The sequence below is a fragment of the Callorhinus ursinus genome, unplaced genomic scaffold (genome assembly GCF_003265705.2).
Source record: "Callorhinus ursinus isolate GAN/ISIS: 27379988/994484 unplaced genomic scaffold, GSC_fseal_2.0 scaffold2, whole genome shotgun sequence".
NCBI lineage: Eukaryota > Metazoa > Chordata > Mammalia > Carnivora > Otariidae > Callorhinus > Callorhinus ursinus.
The window spans coordinates 43112076-43137523 of NW_027397064.1; the positions used below are offsets into that span (position 1 = coordinate 43112076).

Sequence of the window (25448 nt, forward strand, 5' to 3'; positions counted from 1 at the left end):
ATTACATAGTTTTATACACAGTTTTTGGATTAATTTTTCTTGAAGAAACCACAACCATGTTACCTCCCACCACCCTCCATCTAGGGGAAAAAAAAAATACACTCTTTGGACCAAACAATCAAGAACTGGCTTCATGTTTCTTGTCCAACCACACTAGCTCTCTTCATATACCATTCACACTAGCTAACTGTACCACAGTCTGTTCATTCCTTTTGCTCGTTCTGTGCCCCCTATTTGGAATGCCTTCTGTCCACATCCCCTAGTCAAAATACCATTCACCTATTTAGGCCTAGCCTAAAGGTTACTTCCTCAGGAACCTCACCAGTCTGAAGTACTCTCTCCTTCTTATGAACTCCCAAAGTACCACAGTATGAAACATGTTACAATTAATATCAATTAATTATAAAATTATTTAAATTAATTAAAATTAATTAATTTCTTTTCCTCATTAGACTGTAAGGTCTTGAAGGTAGGATCCATATTAAATTTAGCTTTTGTTATGTCAGTCTGTTATAACAGACAGCTGACAAATACTTAAATTGTAGGACTGAGCAAATGAAACACAGTGAATCTTCTTATAGTGAATAAGGTGTAGAGTTCCAGTACACTGGAACAAGAAACTGGCTATCTAGATGTAAGTCCAAAGTAGCAGAACTTTGGCACCCTCTTGAAGTCTGGGTTTCTTCCTGATTTAGAAGATGACTATCAACAAAACCCTCTTTCATGTAAAGACCAAGGATGATTCCTTTTTTTTTTTTTTTTTTTGCCTCCAGGACAGTTTATGAAAATTCCTTCAGTCATGTATGCATTCAACAACTATTATACACTCATAAGCAAGATATTGTGAGGGATACAAACTTCCATTAAGATACAATCTTTACTCTTCTAAGATAGAAAGCGTTTTTACTAAGGGCTACTCTGTCCTTAAATGATTTGAAATCTCTTCCTACATTGTGTCACTTCTAGATGATGCTGACAACAGAGCAATAATAATGACAGCGGACACACACCGAGCCATTAATGCCAGGCTTATTTTACCTGCTTCATATGTCTTAAAGCAATTAACCCTCTCAACAACCCTGTGAGACAGACTACAAAATAGCATTCCTGTTTTACAGATGAGGCAACTGAGGCAAAGATTAAAAACTCGCAAAGCTCACACGATGGAAGAACCGGGTTTTGAACCCAGCGAGTTGTGTGGTTTCCAGCTATACTGAACTCCTGAGAAAAGGGACCAAGGTTTATATGTTATTACCCCGCATAGAATCTAACATCCGTACCCAGGAAAAGCTGCAAAAAGGTTGCCAAAATACCTTTTCAGAGAATAGGGCAGTGTGGAGAAAACGGACATCTTCACTCTCTCAGTAACTCAAAGTCCCGATTCTTTCCGAAAGAGAAATACTCCCCGTGGTATTGCAAGAGCGGTAGCGTACAAAACCTGTACCTGGACTTTTTCGCCGCCCCCAACGCGGAGCTGAGTCTGGACACGCGCATCCGCCCCCGGTCCCTCAATCTACTTGCAGGTAAACTGTATTGAGAAGGAGAAGCGCGCCCCAGCCTGCGGTGCCAGGGCACGAAGTGGTTTCTCACTCTCAACAGCACTCAGGCACCGGCTGCCTCACGCGTGCCCTGCGAGCTCCCCCGCACTCTCCCCCTTCCCTGAGCCCAGAACGCGGGTTTGCGAGTCCGGACGAGCCTGACAGTTCTTTCCTCCTACCCGCCCCCCCCCGGCGACTCACGTCCCCCAGCCCGGTTGGCAATGTGCGGTGGCCCCATACTTAGAATCTGCAGAAAACACCGCTCTCCTGAAGTTCAACTCGCTGCCGCCACAACGAACCACGCGGACACTCTCCTCCTCCACCATCTTTGCGCAGATGCAGGAACTCACGCTCGTGGGCCCGCCCCGAATTTCCTTTATGGAGGCCGGGCAGTAGAACCCGAGTCGCAGCCCTCATAACCCGTGCCTGGGCCCCTCTAGGCTTCAGTCTCGATGGTAGGACCCAGCGCCTGTGCCGCCATCTTTTGTGTGGGCAACGTTAAATTAGGACACATGTAAAAAGGTAGAAGCGAAACAGAGACATAGAGACAATGAATTTATATTAGACACCCCTGAACTTTTATTTAGTGCTAATTTTCTTTTCTCTGGCCCTGTCAATTTGATTATATATCTTCTTCCGCCAGAAGAGAAGGGTGTCCTATCACGTGACCTCCAGTCGGCCTCCCTTCCCCACCCACCAGGCCGCTTTTTTCTCCGCTTTGATTCGGTCCCTGCGAGATGACGCCAGCGTTTCGTACTGCTTGGTTACTCGGCCGAGCAGTTGAGTTCTTGGGTGGAAAGGTAGCTGTCTACTTTTTGCATAGCTGTTCACCCACCCGTTAGCCGTCATTTTCTCCTGTTCCGCCGAGCGTACCCATAGGTTCCTGTAGAATCTCCACAACGCCGAGGGCCTTGCTTTTTCCTTTGGACGCCTGGCTCCTGCTCCGGGATTCTGGCGCACCTTTCTTTCACCGATTCGATGGAGCCGCTCGGACTGATCTGACATTCCCTCCCACCCCCGCCCAAGTTCCATGTCTTGCTACGGGTTCTTCTGTGCCTGTTGCTTTGATTTTAGCTTCCCCCATTAGTCGACCGTGCCTGTGGGTGAGGAAGCCTTAACACTCTATTACCATTCCTTTTTGTAAAGTTACGTACTTTTTTTTTGTGGTCCCTGTATATTACAGGTGCTTATCTTTATCCACTCATCCAGTAAACATTTATCGATCCTCTCTGCCAGCTCTGTATCATTACGAAGAGTGAAGAGCCACTGACAGCTTAATTTTAGCAGGAACAGGAGATCTGACTTGTACGCGTTACCTCTTGATGTGTTAAAATTTATGGTATCTCTTCAGTTTTTCTGGAGACAAATAACAATTATTAATAATTATTGTGAGGCACAGCGCAAGACAGACGTGATCCAATGGGAGAGAGACAAGTAAATCAGATTGTGTGCTGAAGAAAATAAGACCGTAACATGAGAAAAAAAGATTTCTGTGAGGATGTTTAAGTTTAACATGATGAATATGTGTTTAAGTTGTGCAGGTTAAAAAATATTTTAAAAATTCAACGTTAGTACAGATTTGCAGTAAAATAATTTCAGTACAGAAATATGGTTAGAATGATCCCAGCCCATCTTATATCCCACAAATATCTCTCCACCATTGAAAATTTCCTGATATTTTTCTATATATATATATATATACCTTAACATTATTCTTCAAAACAGTGCACTACAGAATTCTTTTTTCTCTTACGCTTTCACTGCAAACAGATTTTATCTTTTTAATGACTGCATAGTATTCTGTAGAGTAAATGTACCGTAATTGATGAAATCATTGTCTCAAAGGTGGATATTTAGTCATTTCCATTTTTTAAAGTGGCAAATAGTGCTATAGAACACATAAATTTGTTGTTATTGCTATAGGAGAGCTTCCTAGAATAGGTATTGCAGGATTGAAAGATATCTACATTTTTATTTTGAAGGAATGTTTTGTGGAATTGAGACCTGAGTTATTGGGGAAACTAGGAGGAATAACTAATGGCAGCCAAAAAGGGAAAATATTTAACTTAGCTTTTAGTCTAAAGTTTGGGGAAAATCCATAGGAAGAAGAGAGTTACAAGAGAGTATGTTTTCTTAAGAAGAAATCAGAAGGGAAAAGGACTGAGAAATTGTATCAGGCAAGCAATATTGCCTATGGATACTGCAGCAATAAGCAACAATTGGAAGATAGCCAGAGCTATCTGTATTTAGATTGTGTGGGGTTTCACTTTGCCAAGAATTGTTAAGTATAATGAATTCTGCTTCCTAAGTCTGATAGTTTCTTTCATTTGCTGGCCTTTGTATAGTAATACATCAATCTTTGTTGATTGGCTCTCAAGCACTAGTACACAAGCAAAATTTTCTAAAGCGTTTGGAGGACCAGAAAGAATTAAGATGATATTGAGGATGATGGAAGGTGGCTAGATAGTCTCTGCATGTGCTATTAAACTATCAGTTACTTCCCTAGGCATTTCATAGAAGAGAGCTAGGAAAGCTTGGCTCCCTTGTTGAGAAGGGAAGCTGAGCATATTTGACAGATCCCTAGTTCTCTCCAGCTCTCCTCTTTTCTTTCTGAGTCCTCGCTAAAATCATGTTTAAAAGTCCTTTAATGGCAATATTGACTTTTTGTAGCACACACCTTAAAACTCTTCCAGCCTGTACCCTTATCCAGTTCCAAGGCCACTTTCACCTTTTCAGGTATTTGTTAATTACAGCCACATCCCACTCTCAGTACTAAAATCTGTATTATTGAGAGTTCTCCAGAAAAACAGAATCAATAAGATTGATCGATCGATCTCTCTATCCATTTAAAGGGATTGGTACACTCAATTATGGAGGCTGAAAAGTCCCACAATCTGCGTTCAGCAAGTTGGACACCCTGGAGAGCTGGTTGGTGTAATTCAGTTTGAGTCTGAAGGCATGAGAACCTGGGGAGCTGATGGTGTAAATCCAGGCTAAGTGCAGGAGGAGACTAATGGCCCAGTCCAACAGTCAGGTAGAGTGGAACAAATTCTTCATTCCTCCTCTCTTTGTTCTCTTCAGGTCCTTAATGGGCCCTGAATGATGCCAACTCACATTGGGGAGGGCAGTCTGCTTTGCTGAGTCCATGAGTCCATAGATTCAAATGCTAACTTCCTCTGGAAATACTCTCTCAGACAAACCTAGAAATAATGTTTAGCCCAATATCTGGGAACCCCACGATCCAGTTAAGTTGACACATAAATTAGCCATAACACAGGCAACTACTGATTGGTTCTTTGTCCCTACAGTTTTGCCTTTTCCAGATACTCATATAGATAGCATCATATAGTACAAAACCTTTTGAGTCTAGCTTCTTTCACTTAGCATAATGCATTTGAGATTCATGTTGGGTAGATCAGTGGTTTTCTCTTTTTTATTGCTGAGTAATACTCTATTGTATGGATATTCCACAGTTTGTTTATTCATTCTTTTGTTGAAGTCTTCCCCCCATTTCTAATACTGCTCTAAACATTCATTTGTAGGGTTTTGTGTGAATGAGTTTTTCTTTCTCTAGGATAAATACCAATAAGTGGGATTCCTGGGTCAAATGATATCTTTAAATTTTTAAGGAAATGTTGGGCTGTTTTTCTAGAGTTTCTGTACCATTTTCATTCCAGTCAGTAATATATGAAAGTTTTACTGGCTTCACATCTTTATCAGCATTTGGTGTTGTCAGTATTTTCTATTTTAGCCATTATATTAAATTTGTAGTAGGACTCCATTGTTTTAGTTTTCATTTCACTAGTGACTGTTAGGCATCTTTTCATGTGTTTATTTCCTATCTGTACATCTTTGGTGCAAGGTCCTCAAATCTTTTACCCATTGTTTTATTGGGTGGTTGTTGTTTTTTTGTTGTTTGTTTGTTTTTACTTTTGAAAGGAAATTTTTGTATTTCAGACACCATTTATAATATTTACATTATTATAAAATACTGGTAAATCATTTGATTTAATTTCTCCCAGTCCTTTATTTACTTTAATGGTCTTTGTGTATAGATAATTTATATTATCTCCACTTTTTTATGTCTATTTTTCTCATCTAATATATTCTAATAAATGTCATATTTAATGACATTTCACAGTTTTCTTACTGTTGAGTTTTGAGATTTCTTTATTTTGGATACACTTCCTTTGTCTGATGTATGAATTGTAAATATTTTCTCCCATTCTGTGGCTTGTCTTTTCATTCTTTTAAGTGTCTCTCATGGAATTAAAGTTTTAAATTTGGATGAAGTACAGTTTTTCAATTTTTTTCTTTTATGGATCATGCATTTTTTGTTGTATCTGAGAACTCCTTACCTATTCCATGCTCATGAAGATTTTCTCTTATGTTTTATATGAAGAATGTTATGTTTTACACTTAATATTTAGGTCTATGATCTGTTCTGGGTTAATTTCCATTTGGTTCTTTTTTACAGCCTCTATTTTTTTCATGAAAATTTCCATCTTTCCATTTCTTTTAAGTGAATTTTGCCTACTTTTTGGAGTATTGTTATAATAACTGAATTAAAGTCTTTTTCTAGTAATCTCAACATTTGGGTCCTCTTGGGGTTGGTGTTTGTTGATTGCCTTTCCCTTCAGAGCTATTGAGATTTTTCTGGTTCTGATTTTGTGTGTTGAATAATTTCATATTTTATCCCAGATATTGTGTTAAGAGATCCTGGATCCTGCTAAAATCCTTCCAGCCTTGGCTGTGCATGCACAGTTCAGAAGTGAGCCCAGTATTTATGATTTAAAGGATCCCTTTCTCCAATTCTTTCCTCTGTGATACTCTTTATATTCTTGGGCTCTATTTATTTTCCTCCTGGTGTTCTGATTAGAAAGCCCAGGCTTGGAGCAGCTGGTGGCTCAGTCAGTTAAGCATGCAACTCATGATTTTGGCTCAGGTCATGATCTCAGTGTTGTGAGATTGAGCTCTGCACTGGGGGTGCTGGGCATGGAACCTGCTTAAGATTCTCTCTCTCCCTCTGCCCCTCCCCCCCCCCCCCTGCTCATGCTCTCTCTCTCTCTAAAAAAAAAAAAAAAAAAGAAAGAAAGAAAGAAAAGAAAGGAGAAAACCCAGGGTTTTTCCTCTCACAGTGTTGTATACTTTTCCACAGTGAGGCCTGTAATGGGGCTAAGTAGTGAGGGCAAAGAATATATGGGGCCACCACTGCCATCTCCCTCTCCTCCATATTGTTATTGCTCCTGAGTCACTGTACCTTTATTATTGGATCTCATCTGGGGCAGAGCCAGGAGAATTAAAAGACCTCCATCTCACAGGGGACATTACTCCCAGATGGGGATAGCGGAAAGAGAGAGCTCCTTCATTTTTGTCGCTACTTGGAGTCCTCATCTTCCTACCTCGTCCACCCACTTTTGTCTACCTTGCAGAGGCCTCTGTTAGTTTATTTTGTGTTTTGTTTAGAGTTTTTAGCTGTAATTAGTAGAAGAGATAGAGTGGAGTGTCTGATTCCATTTTGACAGGAACTGAGAGTCTCTAGGTTAACTTCTTAACAGAATCACTCTGATTCTTATACATAAGAGACTGATGCGGGGAAAGGATTGAAGCTTGAAGCCCTATTAGGAGCCTCTTGAAATAGTGTAGTTGAGAGATGATGGTGGTTTAGACTTGGGTAATAAGAATGGTGAGAAATGTTTGTGTTCTGGGTATATTTTGAATGTAAAACAAATAGTATTTTCTGATAGAAGAAATGTATGTAAGACAATGGAAGACAACTTGACTCCAGAGGTTAGACCTGGGAGTCTTGAATATTGAGATCACTATGTACTGTGAAGGGAAGACTATGGGAGAACAGATTTTGGAGGGTGGAACTAGGTATAAGCTTCTTATCAGACATCAAAATGAAGATGTTGAGTAGGCAGTTGGATATCCTATTGGAATCTAGTGCAGAGGTCTCTGCTGGAGATATAAATTTGGGAGTCATTGGCATATAGATGATATGGAGGAGCAATGGGACTGGCTGAGGTCACCAATGGAGTGAGCCTGAGGCACCTTAATATTAGGGATCAGGAAGATGAAGAGAAAACCGGCAAATGACTGGCCAGTTTTAGAAGGAAATCGGAAGGATATATGCCATGAAAACCAAATGAAGAAAGAGGTAGAACTGATCTTTTTGTCAATTGTGACTGATAGATTAAATAACTGGAAGACAAAGAATTGACTGTTGCACTTAGCGATGTGGAAGTCATTGGGGACTTTGATAAGAGCAGTTTTGATGGAGTGATGGGAGTGAAAATCTGATTTTCAGGTTTAGGAGAGAATGGAGGAGTGAAGTTAGAGATAGTAGGACTCTTTAAGAGTTTTGGTGTACAAAGAAAGGAAGAAACATGATAGCTGGAGGGGAAGTGATGTCAAGAGACAGGGCTTTTTTTTTTTTTGTTTCTAAGGTTGAGATACAGCAGATAATAGGCTAACAGAAAGAGGACACAGGAGAAATAAAAACTGACGATGAAAGGAAGTAAGGAAATAATTGCTGGCACACTTCTTAAATAGGTGAGAGAGGTTTGGAATCTAGTGTATAAGTAGAGGAATTGGCCTTTGCCAGGAGCACAGACACTTCAGCTCTAGAAATGAAAAGAGATTAAGATGCAGTTAGATGGGAAGATGTTCTTCTGGGAGCTTTTGAAATTTTTCTTTTCCTTGCTCTCTGTTTTTGCAGTGAAACAGCAAATAAGATGATCAACTGAGATAAGGATTGGGAAGGAGTTGTTGGAAGTTTGAGAAGAGAAGGAGACATGAAATAATCATCTTTTCCACATTCTTTCCACATCAATAGTTAGCAAACTGGCCTGTAGGCCAAAAGTGGCCTGTGATATCTCTTGAAAATAAAGTTATTAGAACACAGCCATGTCCAGTTGTTAATGTATTGTCTATGACTGGTCTTGTACTACAGACTCAGAGGTGAGTAGTTGTGACAGAGATCGTATGTCATGAAAGGCTAAAATATTTGCTATTTGGTCTGTTATGGAAGAGTTATATTGACTCTTGGTTTAGGAGGTAGGAAGGGAGAATGGAGGGTGTCCAAGAAGACAGGAAACATAGATAATAATATTTTATTTTTTACAGATTGAAGATGTAATTCGGTTGGGAAATATCACTGTAAAAGAGAACTTTTGTTGCTATACTGATACTTTTTTTTCCTCAGATTATCAAAATGACATCTCAAAATTTAAAAATTCTAAGTGAACTCTCGATCTCAATTTGAGAGACTAGGCAATAGGGAATAACTTCATAAAGCTAAAAAAGTTGTACATTTTAGTGACAGCTGTGCAAAAAAGCCCTTAAGTAGACTCTGAGGCCCTATCCCCATAAAAATGTACTTACGCAAAACCCTATGCTTTTAAGTACCTGACGTTAATAAATACTTTATGCCAGTCATATCCCCAAAGGATATTCTAGCTATTGATACCACTCTTTTACTAAATTCTCATTACTATGTATAAACAAGTAGTAAACCTTAGCTATACACAGGAAGTACCTGGAGTGTTTTAGAAAATAATGCAACCTGGTCCAACCCCCAGACATTCTATTTTAATTGGTCTGCAGTGTCACCTGGACATCAGAGTTTTGTTTTTTTTTTTTTTTAATTGTGGTGACATACACATAACATAAAGTTTTTATTAGTGACAATATATTCACAGTGTTGTGCAACCCTTCACTCTATGTATCTATCAAGAACATTTTTGTCACTCCAAAAGGAAACCCTTTACCATTAAGCACTCACTATGTATCTATCCTCTCTCAGTTGCTAGTGTATAGAAATAAAACTGATTTTTGTGTGTTGATATTGTATCCTGTGACTTTGATGAATTCATTTATAGTTCTAATAGTTTTTTGTTGTATATTCTTTAGGATTTTTTTTATTTATCAGATCATGTCGTCTATGAATATTTACTTCTTCTTTTCCAGTTTGGATATTTTTTGTTTCTTTCTCTAATTGATCTGACTAGAACTTTAATACAGTGCTGAATAGCAGTGGTGAAAGTGGACATCCTTGTGTTATTCCTGATCTTAGGGGGAAGGTTTTCAGTTTTTCACTCTTGAGTATGATGGTAGCTGTGGGTTTTTCATAAATTCCTTTTATCTTGTTGAGGAAATTCCCTTCTATTACTAGTTTGCTGAGTGTTTTTTTAATCATGAAAAGATGTTGGATTTTGTAAATGAATTTGCTGTGCCAGTTGAGATGATCATGTGGGATTTTTGCTTGATTCTATTAATGTGCTGTATTACCACATTGATTTTCATATTTTGAAACACTCCTCCATTTCTGGGATAAACCACTTGGTTATGGCATATGATCCTTTTGATATGCTATAGGATTTGGTTTGCTCGTATTTTCTAAGGATATTTATTCCTACATTACTAAGGAATATTGGCCTATAGTTTCCTTTTCTGTGGTGTTTTGGCTCTGGTATTAGACTAATGCTTGCCTAATAGAATGAGTTAGGAATTGTTTCCTCATCTCCAATTTTTTCTAGGTGATTGTGAAGGATTGGTATTAATTTTTTAAAATATTTGGTAAAATTCACCAGTAAAGCGATTTGGTCCTGAACTTTTCTTTGTTGGGAGGTTTGTGATTGCTCATTCAGTCTCTACTTGTTATAGGTCTGTTGAAATAATTCTGTTTCTTCTTCTGTTAGTTTTGGTAATTCATAAGTTTCCAGCAACTTTCTCACTTCATCTAGGTAACCTAGTTTGTTTGCTTATAATTGTTCATATTATTCTTTTTTATTTCTGTAAGATTGGTAGTGATGTTCCCACTTTTATTTCTCATCTAAGTTATTTGCATCATCTCTCTTGTTTTTTTCTTAGTCTACCTAAATATTTGTCAATGAAACATCTTGTTGATCTTTTCAATTTTGGTTTCATTGATTTTCTCTATTGTTTATTATTTTCTGCCTAGTTTATCTCCACTCTAATCTTTATTTTTTTCAACTGGCTGTGAGTTTAGTTTGCTTTCCTTTCTTTAGATTTTTTAAGGTGTAAAATTAGGTTATTGATTTGAGATCTTTCTTTTTGGGCATCAAGTTTTTAAAAGCTTTCCAGTTGATTTTAATGCTAAAAGACCAACGTTAAAAATACTGCTGTGTTTGGAGACAGGCTAGGCCTAGCTTACTGGTTCTCTACCTTGGGTGCCCATTAGAAACATCTGAAGATAGTTCTAAATTTGAATTGGAATCATCATTATGAATTTATGATGTATTTTGTTTTTTAAAAATGTATTTTGTCACTAACTTAGTAGCAATGGGCACTCTTAACACCCAGATATGGCTTCTAAATTCCATTTTCCACTAAAAGGAAACAAAGCTGCTTGAAGAAATGGCTGATTTTAGGTATGAGACACAGATGTACAAAACATCTTATCATACCAGAGCAAGAGAGCTATCAAAGACTACTGGGGTTGACTCAGCTGTTCCTGACTCAAAAATGGACTCAGGAACAGCTTGAAGATGGTCCCACTGAGTTGGGACATTTTGAATATCAAAAAGAATAATAACTGCAGTGGATTGAAACATATGGTTAAAATCATGAGTTCATCATAATACAAACAAAACAAAGTCACTGGTCATCTTTGAAGAGTACTAGGAATAAAGTTATTACTTCAAAGAACTTATTGAAAAAAAGAAAATAAGAATCAAGTATTTATAATAGGGGTAAAATGATAGAAGTAGAGTTTCTCTAGTAGAGGAGCTTTTATCTAGTAATAATAGTTTTATAACACTTGTGCTATATAATAGCCTAAATAACTAATATCAATAGATATTTCATAGTGGAAAATAAACTTCAGAGTGTTTTTAAATTTGGTTAAACTCTTACTTGAGAATCAGATCTGTATTTACCAAGGAGATAGTATTAAGTTAAGTTGTAGGAGAGTATTGCCTATAAAATGCAGCCCTAAGTAAGGTTCTATAAGAAAAAGATTAACTCAGATAAAATTTACCTAAACTGAAAACTGAGAGGGAAAAACATGGAAAATCTGGGTTCATTACTCCAAGTGGTTAGTGAGAGAACATTGGCAGGAAGGCAGAAAATTAATATTTGGCAGGATTAGATGGAGTCAAACAATAAAGGTAGGACTACAGCTCTTTCTCCAGCCCCTCCCTTTGAGAATATTAGAGGTAAACCAGTGGTTTAAATTAGATTATGAGTGGTAACTCCTTATCTAAAACCATTGCAATATTTCATCAAATATGAAACATTTTTGGATCTCTGACTGAGCTAGGTCTAATGGTCAATGGCATCTTATAGTTGATGACATCTTAATTCATTGTCTTTCAAAGAAGTCATAATGTTATTGTCATTGTCTATATATAGACTGGGTCTTTGTTGTTATTTCTCGTGACATGACTTAATACCTACAAACTCTTGATATTTCAGTCAGCAGGCCATTTAGGGACATTTCTTATTCAGTAAAAAGGAACAAGTAACAGTCAAGTCTCTCAAAAGAATATAGCTGTAAAAATTTTTTTGTTTTGTTCAATTTTGTTTTGTTAAGAACTCTTAAGTAAACTTGAAGCTTCTCTGACATACACATCTTAGGCACTTGTGTTTCTCAAAAAGCCCCCATACTTGTAAACTTCTCTCTCAGTCCTGTATGCTTGATTTATACTTGATTTGAGTTGCTTGACCTGAGTGAGGTTTGAACTAATTCCTGTAGTCCCTAGTTCTGCATTCTGGGAATATCTACTTTGTTCATTGTTCTCCATTGCTACGTCTGAGATGGCATTTGGCAGACTGCCCTTGGGGGGGGGTATAGATTTTCTGTGGTGCATTTCATGCTGGTATACATTCATTCAGAGACTCAGGATTAACTAGGGATTGAGCTGTTGCAAAGCAGTTTTGGGCCAAGCTTAGCGTTTCTTTGAACAAACTCTGTAAAAATTGAAGTCATTTAGTCAATTTGCTCTTGGTGAGTTTCATGGTAAAAGAGAATGATGCACTGAAGAAAATCATCATATATAGTAATATATAGTAATATTTCAAAAGTCTGTTCTCTTATTACTACTAGTAACATATTACCCCCAAAATGTAGTGGCATAAAACAAACAATTTTATTTTGCTCACAGTTTTGTTGGGTCAGGAATTCAGGAAAGGCTTGGCTAGGCACTTTCACTTGGTGTCTGTTGTGCAGCTGTAATCTTATATTGGCTGGGGTGCAGTCATTTGAAGGTTTGATTTGACTGGATATCCAAAATGGCTCCCTCATGGTTGGCAGTTGATGCTGGCTGTCAGCTGCAAGCTTAGCTGGGGTCAATCTAGGCCCCTAAACCTGGCCTCTCCAACATGGCAATCTCAGGGTAGTTGGAATTTTTACATGGTAGCTGACATCCTGCAGAGAGAGCATCTCAAGAGAATCAAACAATAGCTTCATGACCTTTTATGACCTGTCAAAAGTCATAAGGATCCCCACTGCCATGTCAAAGTAGTCATATTCAGCATGTAAGGAGCATAGAAGTCATTACTCTCATCCTCCCAGCAAGAAAAAGCTGAACAAACTGAAAACCAACAACTGTTCTTAGATCTTTCAAAGAATTGAGGTTACAGGAAAAAGTGCTATCCCTGCTCCCAAAATGGGAGACAGGCAGAAACAGAGAATCATGGTTTATTAGAACAGATGCCCAAGAGCGGTAACCACCACTGCTGGAGCCAGTGCAGGGGGAAAAAAATTTAAACTGTAATTGACAGATTACTGAAGGCTCAGTATGGACAAGCTTAAGGGTTAAAAAAATATTCATGAGGGCCTAGTCTCATGTGAGGCAATTACAAAAGGTATAACTCCTAGTCTCAGGAGTACCCCAACCCTTTCATGTGTTTTGTCTCCAAGAACCCTACTGGATTCTCACAGTGAAGATGTGAGAAACAAAAATTCCCTCATGCGTCCAGGATAGGGAGGGGAAAACAGCCATTTTTAAATAGGCCCAGACCATTCTATTATTCTTAACAAGTCCTGCTCTTCACAGCTATCTTACCAGAGCCTAACTGACTGGGTTTTTACTGGAGTCCAACTGACCAGGGGGAAGGGAAATACTCAACTCTGCTCTCTTTAGCCTTTTTGTCTCACCTAAGGGGGAAAAATCTGAGAAGCACTCATGTTATAACCTAGGGGAATAGGTTCACTAAAAGACTAAGATCTAATCATAGCACTGTAGAACACTTCCTCACACTTTACCACCACATCGATAGAGTGCTTGCATAACGAAGGGGGAATATCACTGAAATAACTGCATAGCTCAGACCCTATTTAAGGATAAGTCTCTAGGGAAACCCAAAGACAATATGGAAACCTAAAGACAAAAAGGGAGACAAAAATAAGGATGCCATAGGATATTTTAGCCTCTGACACCTAAAGTTAAAATAAAAGCTAAAGTTACTAAAACAGTAAATACAGCTTAACTAAAGCTACTGTAAACAATAAATAGAGCCAAAACCCTAGCTAGATAAACAGAAAACCTTATTAAGCCTATTGACCTCAATTTCTTTTACCCAGTGCATCATGTCTGTCTTTCAACAAAGTTATGAAGCATACTAAAAGACAAAAACTAGTTTGAAGAAACAGAGGAAACATTAAAAACAGACACAGATATGGTAGAGATGTTGGAATTATTAGACTGGAAATTAAAACAAATGTGATTAATATCCTCAGGGCTCTAGAGAAAAAGTGGATAAAATGCAAGAACATATAGGTAATGTAAACAGAGAGATGGAAACTCTAAGAAAGAATCAAAAGGAAATTCTGGCAATAAAAAATACCTTAACAGAAATGAAGAATGTCTGATGTGCTCATTAATAGACTGGACACTGCCAAGGAAAGAATCAGTGAGCTTGAAGAAATTCAATAAAAATTTCCAAAGCTGAAATGCAAAGAGAAAAAGAACGCAAAAATGGAACAGAATATCTAAGAACTGTGAGGCAATTATAAAAGGTATAACTGTATGTATAATGGGAATACCAGAAGGAGAAGAAGGAGCCATAGGAGTAATAATAACTGAGACAAAACTAATAACAGACACCAAAGAAGAGATCCAGGAAGCTAGAAGAACACCAGGCAGGGTAAATATCAAAAATATTTACACCTAAGTATATCATACTCAAACTGTAGAAAATTAAGGACAAAGAGAAAATCTTAAAAGGAGCCAAAGAGAGAAAAAAACTCACAAAAGGAGCCAAAGAGAGAAAAAAACTCACAGTAGCTGTAGAAGAACAAGGATAAGAATTACATTGGACTTCTCTTCAGAAACCATACAAGCAAGAAGTGAATGAAGTGGAGTATTTAAAATGTTGAAAGAAAAAAATCACTGACTTAGAATTCTGTATTCGGTGAAATTATCTTTCAAAAGTGAAGAAGAAGACTCTCAGACAAAAGCTGAGGAAATTCATCTTTAATACACCTGTCTTGTAAGAAGTGTTAAAAGTTCTTCAGAAAGAAGGAAGATGAGATAAGAAATATAAAATTGTTCATTTTTTTTTTACTAGCAGTTTGTTCAAAATAAAAATATCAACAATGTATTGGATGATTATAGCCTATGAATAAGTGGAATAACTGACAGAAATGTTATAAGGGTGGAAAATAGGGAGGTATGGGGGATATTTTAAAGTATTTGCACTACCTGTGAGGTGGTATTGTGTTATTGGAAGGTGGACTCATAGTCGTAAATGTATATTGCAAATTGAAGGACAGCCACTAATGCTCATTTAAAACAAGAGAAGGCAGAAAATGGATGGAAGACAAAGAAACAAAGAATAAGGGTAACAGATAGAAAATAGTAAAAAAATTATGGTAGATATTAATCCAACTATAACAATAATCACTTTAAACATCAATGATCTAAACATACCAATTAAAAACCAGAATATCAAAGTGGATAAAAAAACGAGACCCAATTCTGTTTTCTATAAGAAATTTATTTTATTTTTCATTTTTTTAAAGGTTTTATTTATTTATTTGACAGAGAGAGAGACAGCGAGAGAGGGAACACAAGCAGGGGGAGTGGGAGAGGGAGAAGCAGGCTTCCCGCAGAGCAGGGAGCCCGATGCGGGGCTTGATCCCAGGACCCCGGGACCATGACCTGAGCCGAAGGCAGATGCTTAACCACTGAGCCACACAGGCGCCCCAGAAATTTGTTTTAAATGTAAAGACACAGATAGATTAAAAGTAAAGAAAGATGTGCTATGCTCACTCCAATCAAAAGAAAGCTGGAATAACTATTAATTTCAGACAAAGCAAACTTCAGAGCAAGGAAGATTATAAAATATACAGGGGGAATTACATCATGACAAAGGGGTCAGTTCTCCTAGAAGACATAACAGTCTTTAGTGTGTATGTGCCTAACACCAGAGCATGAAAATACATGAGGCAAAAACTGATAAAACTGCAAGGAGAAATAGATGAATCCATTACTAGAGCTGGAGACTTTAAAAGCAGTCCAAGGCTGCCCAGTTTCAAGTAAAGGGGAGATGGACTCACCTTTCAAGGGAAGAAGTGGTACCATCATACTGTAGAAAAGACTAGGACGGGAGATACAGCTGTCTTTGGAAAATACAATCCTCAAGAATCTGTATTCATCCAAAGAAAGTCTCATCTTTTCCAGGTTTTACTCCCCTTTATGGAATGTTTTGGTCTCACCAGTTTGTGTGTTCTTGGTGAGGGTACTTTTTGTCAAGGCTTACACTGGTGTTGGGATTGTCCCTATAATTGGAGCCTCTCCCAGCAGTATAGGTGCCCTACTGCTCTAGTCACTGCTGCTCTATTGAGGTTTGCCTGGCTCTCCAACCAGTAGGGAAGTCTTCGGCTTTCAGTAATCCCTAAAAGCATTCTATGAACCTGTGGCAATGTATCTCTTCATTTTACTACAGGAGCACTTTTAGAGGATGAGTAGACATGCAGTCAAGAACAGCTTGAAACAGTATTGGGAACCACTGTTCTCCCGACTCTCAGGCCCGAAAATGTTTTCCGGTCCTGGGGAGCTTTTCTCTCAGGGGTGCAGTTGAATCTCCTTACAGTCTGGCCTTTTTTGTTCTACCCCTTCTTTTTAGTCACTCTATCAGATGAATATCTATATCTCAACCCATATGTATGTAGAGAGGGATAAATTTCTTTCTTATGGGTCATAAGAGTCCCATGCACATTGAGATATTTGTGGGCAATCATTGTGTTCCCCAAATATTCTTGGAAGGGAGGTGGATACAGTGCAGGAGAGAGGTGTGCATCTAACTCCACTAACATTCTCTGGTCCATGTTTTATTTGTTTAAGAGCAACTTCAATCAAATCTGTCAATGCTAGTTAAGTACATTAAAGAACCCATTGTGAGGACTGTGGGTAAAGGATTTAATAAAACCTCTACTGCTTCTACCATAGTAATGTGACCTTTAGTTTACTTTCTATCTCTATTCCACTGGAAACCATATAAAGATAGAATATCATGTATATTACAGGCAGTATTATCTATGGTAAAATGACCCTGGATTAATAAATTGCATCTGGGCAAGGAGGAACTATAAATGAACCATACATACATACTTGATAAGGATGCTTTAATTTATGCTCATCTGAGTGTGTTCAGTCTTATAATTAAGCATGTCCCTCATGTGAACTCTGGAAGTAATGCTTATGGATTTGTTAAAAGAGATAATGCCTCTTGTGGGTCATCTGGCTGTCAAGCAGGACAGCTTCTGCACTTGCCAGATGAGATGAGAATGAGGTTAATACTAGAGATAAATTGCAGTTAGAATTTTGAAACCTCATGTCCCCCGGCATCATCTTACAGGTGACCCCCTTTGGAAACTACTGCCTCGGAGAAATCCCGCCAAGGCACAGATAATTGGAGAGAGTATCCAAACCAAGGAGCCAATCAGATTCTCCCACAGAGGCACTTGGGATACAAAAGTTGAAACTGAAGGCCACAAGGATTTGGATTCTGAAGCTCCAAGTTAGGTTTCTTATGGTGAGGTCATTTGTGCATGGAAGAGATATATAAGAGAAGAATGTCCTAATTCAGTTGGTCTATGGACCTACTACAAGATTGGAGACCAATTTATATTTAAGTGAAGTATATTAATACTTTCAAAACACAACAAGAAATAGAATACCTATTGCCAATTTTAGCTTTTAAAATTATTCTTGGATTAGTGAGTTCATGCGGCTCTGTTTCTAAAGTAAATTAATTTATCAGGACAGCAGTTGATTCATTATTGCCTCAAATATTAAACAATAGTATTATTTTAAGTAGAATACTTCAAATATATGTAAATGAAAGCTACACAGTGCCTTATAAGTAAATAATATTTACTTACAAATTGTTGTTTTAGTGATCATTTGGTTGCAAGAAACAGAAATATTCTCAATAAATGTCCTTACTGGAAAAGGGTGGGGACAGGGATTTGGGAAATCTCATGGATTCAAATTGTGGGCTTGATGGAGAATAAAAGCAGGAAGGCCCTAAGAAACAGTTTTTCTGCCTTTGTAATAGCATGGCCAGTCACTGCCTCTGATGAGGGTCTGATGTTGTTAATCTCTCTTTGTAGCTTCTCTGATATCATTTATATCATTTCTTTTCATTTCTATTTTGTTTTTGTGTTTACAAGACATGAGTGTAGTACTAAATATATATATTTCTATATTTACATGTTTATATATATACATAACATTTATAAATAAGTAAATACACATATGTTTGAGGATGTATACTAAAATTATTTCTTAAGCTATTGGGGTGCACAATTAAACAAGATTGGAGACCAATTGCTAAGAAATGAGTGAATATGGAGGAAACTCTTGACATCTCCAACACGGTATTATTTTCAAGCCTGCATTCTACAGCAAGTTGGTTTTCCAGATACTGTAGGACTTTAAAAAAATTCTTAATTATATGTAGCTATTGTCTACTCTGTTTTGTAACCTTATTTTTATTTATTTATTTATTTTTTATTATGTTAATCACCATACATTACATCATTAGTTTTTGATGTAGTGTTCCGTATTCATTCATATACACCCAGTGCTCCATGCTGTACATGCCGTTTTTAATACCCATCACCAGGCTAACCGACCCCCCGACCCCCCTCCCCTCTAGAACCCTCAGTTTGTTTCTCAGAGTCCATAGTCTCTCATGGTTCATCTCCCCCTCCAATTTCTCCCCTTTCATTTTTCCCTTCCTGCTATCTTCTTCTTCTTCTTCTTCTTTTTAAAAACATATAATGTATTATTTGTTTCAGAGGTACAGGTCTGTGATTCAACAGTCTTACACAATTCACAGCGCTCACCATAGCACATACCCTCCCCAATGTCTATCACCCAGCCACCCCATCCCTCCCACCCCCCACCACTCCAGCAACCCTCAGTTTGTTTCCTGAGATTAAGAATTCCTCATATCAGTGAGGTCATATGATACATGTCTTTCTCTGATTGACTTATTTCGCTCAGCATAATACCCTCCAGTTCCATCCATGTTGTTGCAAATGGCAAGATCTCATTCCTTTTGATGGCTGCATAATATTCCATTATGTTTACTAATTTGTAATTCATAAAATCTGAATTGAATAAGCTCCCAATTTCCATTTGTACTTGAATCATGGAATTCAATTCAATTCAGCATATAGGATGGATGAATAGTCTGAAAATGAATCCTGTTATTATATTTGTGTGTGATGAATTTCTCAAGGCTATTTTTAAGGTATTAATCTGTTTTCTACACCTTAGAGTGGACATAGGACCATTGTACATTAATACAGTTCATAAATTTGACAATTATTTTCTGAAAAACAAATGAAAATGTAAAAACACATATCAAACAAGTATAAGATTGTAATAGTCTGTGGAAATCACTATTATGTAAAATACCTCATCCAGTTTATCTTTTTTTGCCATTTTAACAGGTATATAGTAGTATGTCGTTGTTTTAATTTATACTTTCCTAATGAATTTTGATTTTTTTAACTTTACTATTTGGAGCAGTTTTAGGTTTATGGCAAAATTGAGTGGGAGGTACAGAGATTTCCCATATACTCCCCGTCCCTGCACATGCATAGCCTCTCTCATTATCAACATCACACACCAGAGTAGTAAATTTGTTACCAAGGATGAACCTATATTGCCACAACATAATTACCCAAAGTCCTAGTTTACCTAGGGTTTACTCTCAGTGTTATACATTCTATGGGTTTGGATAAATGTATAATGATATATATCCATTATTATAATATCATACAGAGTATTTTTACTGTTCCCTAAATCCTCTGTGCTCTCCCTATTCATCTTTCCTCCTCAGCCTCACCTTTGGAAACCACTGATCTTTTTACTGTTTCCATAGTTTTGCCTTTTCCAGGATGTTTTAGTTGGAGTCATATAGTATGTGACTTTTTCAGATTGGCTTCTTTCACTCAGTAATATGCATATAAGTTTTCTTCATGTCTTTATAGCTCACTTCTTTTTGATATTGAATAATATTCCATTGTCTGGATATACCACAGTTTATCCATTCACTTCCTGAAGGACAGCTGGGTTGCTTCCAAGTTTTGGCAATTATGAATAAAGCTGCTATTAAGAAGAGCCATGTGTAGTTTTTTGTGTGGATATAAGTTTTCATCTCTTTTGAGTAAATACCAAGGAGTATGATTGCTGGATCATAATGATAAGAGTATGTTTAGTTTTGTAAGAAAGTGCCAAACTGTCTTTCAAAGTGACTGTACCATTTTGAATTCCCACCAGCAATGTATGAGAATTTCTGTTGCTCCACATCCTTGCCAGCATTTGGTGTTGTCAGTGTTCTGGATTTTGGCAATTCTGATAGGTGTGAATTTTATCTTTTAAATAAAATATTTGCCTCTTAATTCAACAAACATTGAACATTTAGTATAAGACAATGACCTAGGTTCCGGGGATACAAAGATGAGTTAAGACATGGTCCCTATGTCAAGGATCTCATGTTATATTGAGGAAAATGGACATACAAAGTAATCATTATGTTATGGTGTATTCAAGCGTAAGTGTTAGGTATACACATGATGATATGCGGTTAAAGAGGAAGGATACCTAACCTGGCCTGCATTTTTGAAGAAGATGGTCATTTACCTAATTCTTAAATGATGAATAGAAGTCAGCCATGTAAAGCGATTCTATAAAGGAAATTATAGGCAGAATTGACAGCATAAAGAAAGACCCCAAATTGAGGATGTTGGAACAGCTATACACACCTTAATATTTCTGGAACCCAGGGAGAGAGTGATAAAAAATTGGGCTGAAAGACAGAGCGTGAGTCACAGAGGACTGTGTCTGCCATATTTAAAGATCTAGCATTTTTATTTTAAAAATCAAAAGTTCTCCCAACACTGGTCTGTAGTCCAGGGACAGGTGGTAACTTTTATTTTTATAAAGCTGTATTTATTCAATCTAATTTTAAAAACTCTCTTGTTTACCAGGAGATTGTCTTCCTACACTTTTTGGTGTTTAAATGTTTCCTATTTCGTAAAAGAATGGTCATAATAGATGGTAAGTCTTTTATTTCCTTCCTTCTTCAATTTATATATATAATTTTTATTTATATATATAAGTATATATAAGAGGAGATTCATTATAGGAATTGGCTCATGTGATTATGGAGGCAGAGAAGTCCCATGATATGTTGTCTACAAGTTGGAGAATCAGGAAAGCTGGTGGTATAATGCAGTCTCAGCCTCAAGCCTGAGGTCAGGGGAACCAATAATGTAAATCCCAAACCAAGCACAAAGACCCAAGAATTGAGGGACAATGGTGTCTGACCTGGTCTAAGACTTGAAGGCCCAAGAACTAGGTGTGCTGATGTATGAGGGCAGGAGAACTTGGATGTTCCTGCTCAAGTAAAAGAGTAAATTCACCCTTCTCCTGCCTTTTTGTTTTATTCAAGTGCTCAGTGGATTGGCTGTTTGGTGCTGGTGATCTTCTTTATTCTGTGTACATATTCAAATGTTAATCTCTTCTGGAATACCATTACAGACACACCCAGAATTAATGTTTTATCAGCCATCTGGGCATCTTTTAGCCTAGTCAAGTAGACATATAAAATTAACCATCAGAGGTATTGGTGCCACCTTTAAAGACTTCGTTGTCACATCCCTCTTAACTCATTATGAAGGTGATAGAAGAGTTTCAGAGAATGGCAGTGGAAATGGTAAGTTGTTTGAGAAAACAAATTCTTATTAAAGGACTAAAGTTTGAACAAATGGAAAGGCATTTCATATTTTTGAATGGGAAGATTATATATCATAAAAATGTTAATTTCCCACAAAATTAATATATAAATCAAATAGAATTCCAACTAGAATTCCAACAGTGATTTAATTGGGATTGAGCAAAATGATCTAGAAACTTAAATAGGAACAGAAATGCCATGGAAGAATCAACCAAATATGAAAAACAAAAATTAAAGGAATAGTGAGGAGGCCTTACCTTAGAGAAATCAAAGCACACCACAAAGACTCTTATAAAAAGACCAATATATCATTAAAATAGAATAGTTAATGCAGAAATAGATTTCAAATAACATGACAAAGCTAGGAGATCAATGAGAAAATGAGTGAATGAATGAATAAATAAATAATGCTATCATTATTGAAAGTAATTAGAAGAAAATAGAAACAGACTTACATACCATAAACATAGGATGGAACAATGAAGTAAATGCAAAATCCAAACCAGTTACAAAGTTTGCAAATGCAAATTTATAAGAATATCTAGAAGACTACTTAAAATTTAGAGGGAGGATGACCCCCAAGGCTTGTAATCTTTCAGTCATAAAGAATAGATAGACATATTTAACTTTACAGAAATAATGATCCTTTATGTCCAGAAAAACACCATACACAAATTAATAAATAGACATATGAAAGATATGGGAAAAATTATTAAGCAGATGAAAAGGAATTAATATAAGAAATATATAAAATGCTTCTATTTATTGACTTCCGCTACCCCCCATCCCAAACAAGCTAGTGGGAAAAGACAATATTAGCAGGAGAGCAAACCCAATAGCCTACAAACATGTTTTCTGAAGACCTAGTCAAGAACAAGATACAGAAAGTTTGAAAATGAGGGCAGGAAAAAATACAACAAAAATGCTATAAAAGAAATGTAGGTTTAGCAATATTTAAATCAGTATAAGTTAGGGAAAAAGTTTTTTAAAGGAACAAGGAAATACTTTTAGGTTGTTAAAAGATACATTTCATTAAGGAGATATGAATCATGAACATTTTATGATTCAACAACAAAGCTTCAAACTACGTGAAAGAAAACTGATAGAAGTTAAAGGTGAAATTGGCAATCACAAATCAACTGACCAAGTGGACAAAAAAGTAAAGATGTAGAATGTGTGAATAACACAATTAGCCAGATTGATCTAATTTACATACCTATCCAACAGACAACATACTTTTTTCTCCCCAAACACACTGTAGTATTCACAAAAGCAGACCATGATTTAGATCATGAAGACTATTTAAATAAATTCTGCAAAGCATATATCAGGCAGGCTGTATTTACTGACCACAGTTTGAAACAATTAGAAATTAAAAACAAAATGATTGACAAAAGAACAACAAAGAGAAAAACCCCAATTACCATTTTGAAATTAAATTTTCCCTAAATAATTGAAGGTTAAGTATAATCAAAATAGAATATAACACTATTAGAGGGGCGCCTGGGTGGCTCAGCCGGTTAAGCATCTGCCTTGGGCTCAGGTCATGATCCTGGGGTCCTGGGATGGAGCCCCATGTTGGGCTCCCTGCTCAGTGGGGAGACTGCTTCTCTCACACCCTCTGCCCCTCCCCCGCTTGTGTTCTCGCTCACTCTCTCTATCGAATAAACAAATAATCTTAAAACTATTATAAATGTTTTCTTTAAATGGCATTTATTAGAACGTAAAAGAAGACTGAAAATTAGTTAAGCTTTTTTAAGAGGCCAGAATGATAATAACAAGATAAACTTACTTCAGTTTTTTCCATATTCCATTAATGCTTGTTATTAATGGAAGGGAATATCATTCCTTTGTTTTTGTTGATCCCTTTTAATCCTAATATTTGAATAGATCCTCCTGTTGCTTTTCTATCATAAAGAGAAAGCTCTGCCTACGAATTTTTCTTACTTACAAAATATAAGAAAGAAAAGGCTTGAATATCTAATGTAGCTGTGTCTTACGGCTAAGGAGCAGCATTTAAGGAGCAGAAGGCTCTGGAATGAAACAATTAGGAGTTGTTAGGTCCCAGGAATCAGTTTGAAAGCTTGAGAATAATGGGAAACCATATCTACTTTGCACATTGATGTAAAGAGCTATTGTTTAGAGGGCAGGAACATCTGTGCATATGATGTTAAGAGAATGTTTTCGTTTACAAGATGAACTTTTACTGTATTTCTTTGGCAATTACTGTTTTTTTCTCAAGAGGGCTATGTATAAATTTCCTTTATGGTTTTGTACAGGTGATGATTAAGGAACTTATTTGAACCTCATTCTGGAAATCCTTTATTCATAGTGCTCTGTAGCTTCATTTTTAGGAAGAAATCAGGAGAGCATCCAATAGTATATGACCCACAATAAGCTTTTAATTTTATTTTTTGAATTTTTACATTCACTGTTTTAAGCAAATAGACCCAAATGTTTGAGTTTTTACTTTTACCTGGACTTAAGTGTCACCTTGCAATTGTCCCAGCCCTTCATTCCTTTATCTGACTCTGCCTCTGCCCAACACATTATATTATACTCTGCTGTCAGAGGGACCTGGGAGCCTAAATTTCTTCTCCTTCTTTGTTAAAATTCTCCTCTTTCTCTACAGAGCATCCTTTCAGAACAGAACAGAAGATCTCAATAAAATATTAGGAAGCCTGTTTCACATCTCCTTGGGCCCAGTCATCATCCTTTATAATACTTACTTATCAAAAATTTGCTCCCTGGAGATTTGGCAGTGATTTACAGGTTGACTTTGACTTCAGGGCTCTGGTAATTTCCAATCACTTACTCAAGGTGAGTGAGTAGAGGATATGAGCTGCGAGATCATTCTCAGTTTGGGAAATAAATTATTTTCATATAAACTCATAGATATTCATGTGGCTGAGGGTTTATATCTACAATGGGGAAAAATGCACGGTATGTTAAATCAAAAACTAACTCCCCATGACCTATAGGCCAAAATTCAAGCTTCTTGGCTTGAAAGCCTGCCACAAATTGTCCTGACATCTTTCTGATCTGTTTTTTTCCTTACCTGCCTGAACTTCACTATGGGTGTGGTCTCCCAGCATTCCTCAGGATTCTAGACATGTACCTTTTTTTTTTAAATGTTATTTCCACCTGAAATGCCTTCTTGCTTTCATTCTGCATATCTAAATCTTTTCCAAGAGCCACAAAACTTAATTCTTTTCCGTGAACTTTCTCAAGTGTCTTCCTACTTTCCACTCAGAGCACTTAAAATTTTCTTTACTACTCATTCCTGTCCAATTATATAATAGCTCTTGAGTTGTCTCACATTAATACTTCATTTATCTGTGTTTAAATTGTTTTTGAGTATAGTTGACACACAATGTGACATTAATTTCAGATATACAACATCACTATACCATATGCTGTGTTCACAAGTGTAGCTACCATCTGTCACCATACAACACTATTACAAAATCATTGACTATATTCCCTGTGCTGTGCCTTTTATTCCTGTGACGTATTAACTGAATAACTGGAAGCCTGTATCTCTCACGCCCCTTCACCTTTTCTACCTATCCTCCCACCCCCCCTTCTTCTGGCAACCAGCAGGTCTCTGTATTTAAAGGTCTGATTCTGCCTTTTTTTGGTTTGTTCATTTGTTTTTTAGATTCCACATATGAGTGAAATCAT

At 37.0% G+C, this 25448-nt stretch overlaps 1 protein-coding gene across 2 annotated transcripts in view; it reads right to left on the reverse strand.

Annotated features, from left to right (window-relative positions):
• The window catches only part of WDR75 (WD repeat domain 75), a 33291-nt gene extending 31359 nt beyond the window's left edge, over positions 1–1932 (reverse strand). For both annotated transcript variants that reach the window (XM_025848764.2, XM_025848767.2), the window contains exon 1: positions 1779–1932. In XM_025848764.2, the coding sequence (XP_025704549.1) occupies positions 1779–1864 (86 nt within the window). In that variant the 5' untranslated portion in view covers positions 1865–1932. The remainder of the gene's footprint in view (positions 1–1778) is intronic.
• Positions 1933–25448: the final 23516 nt, after the last annotated feature.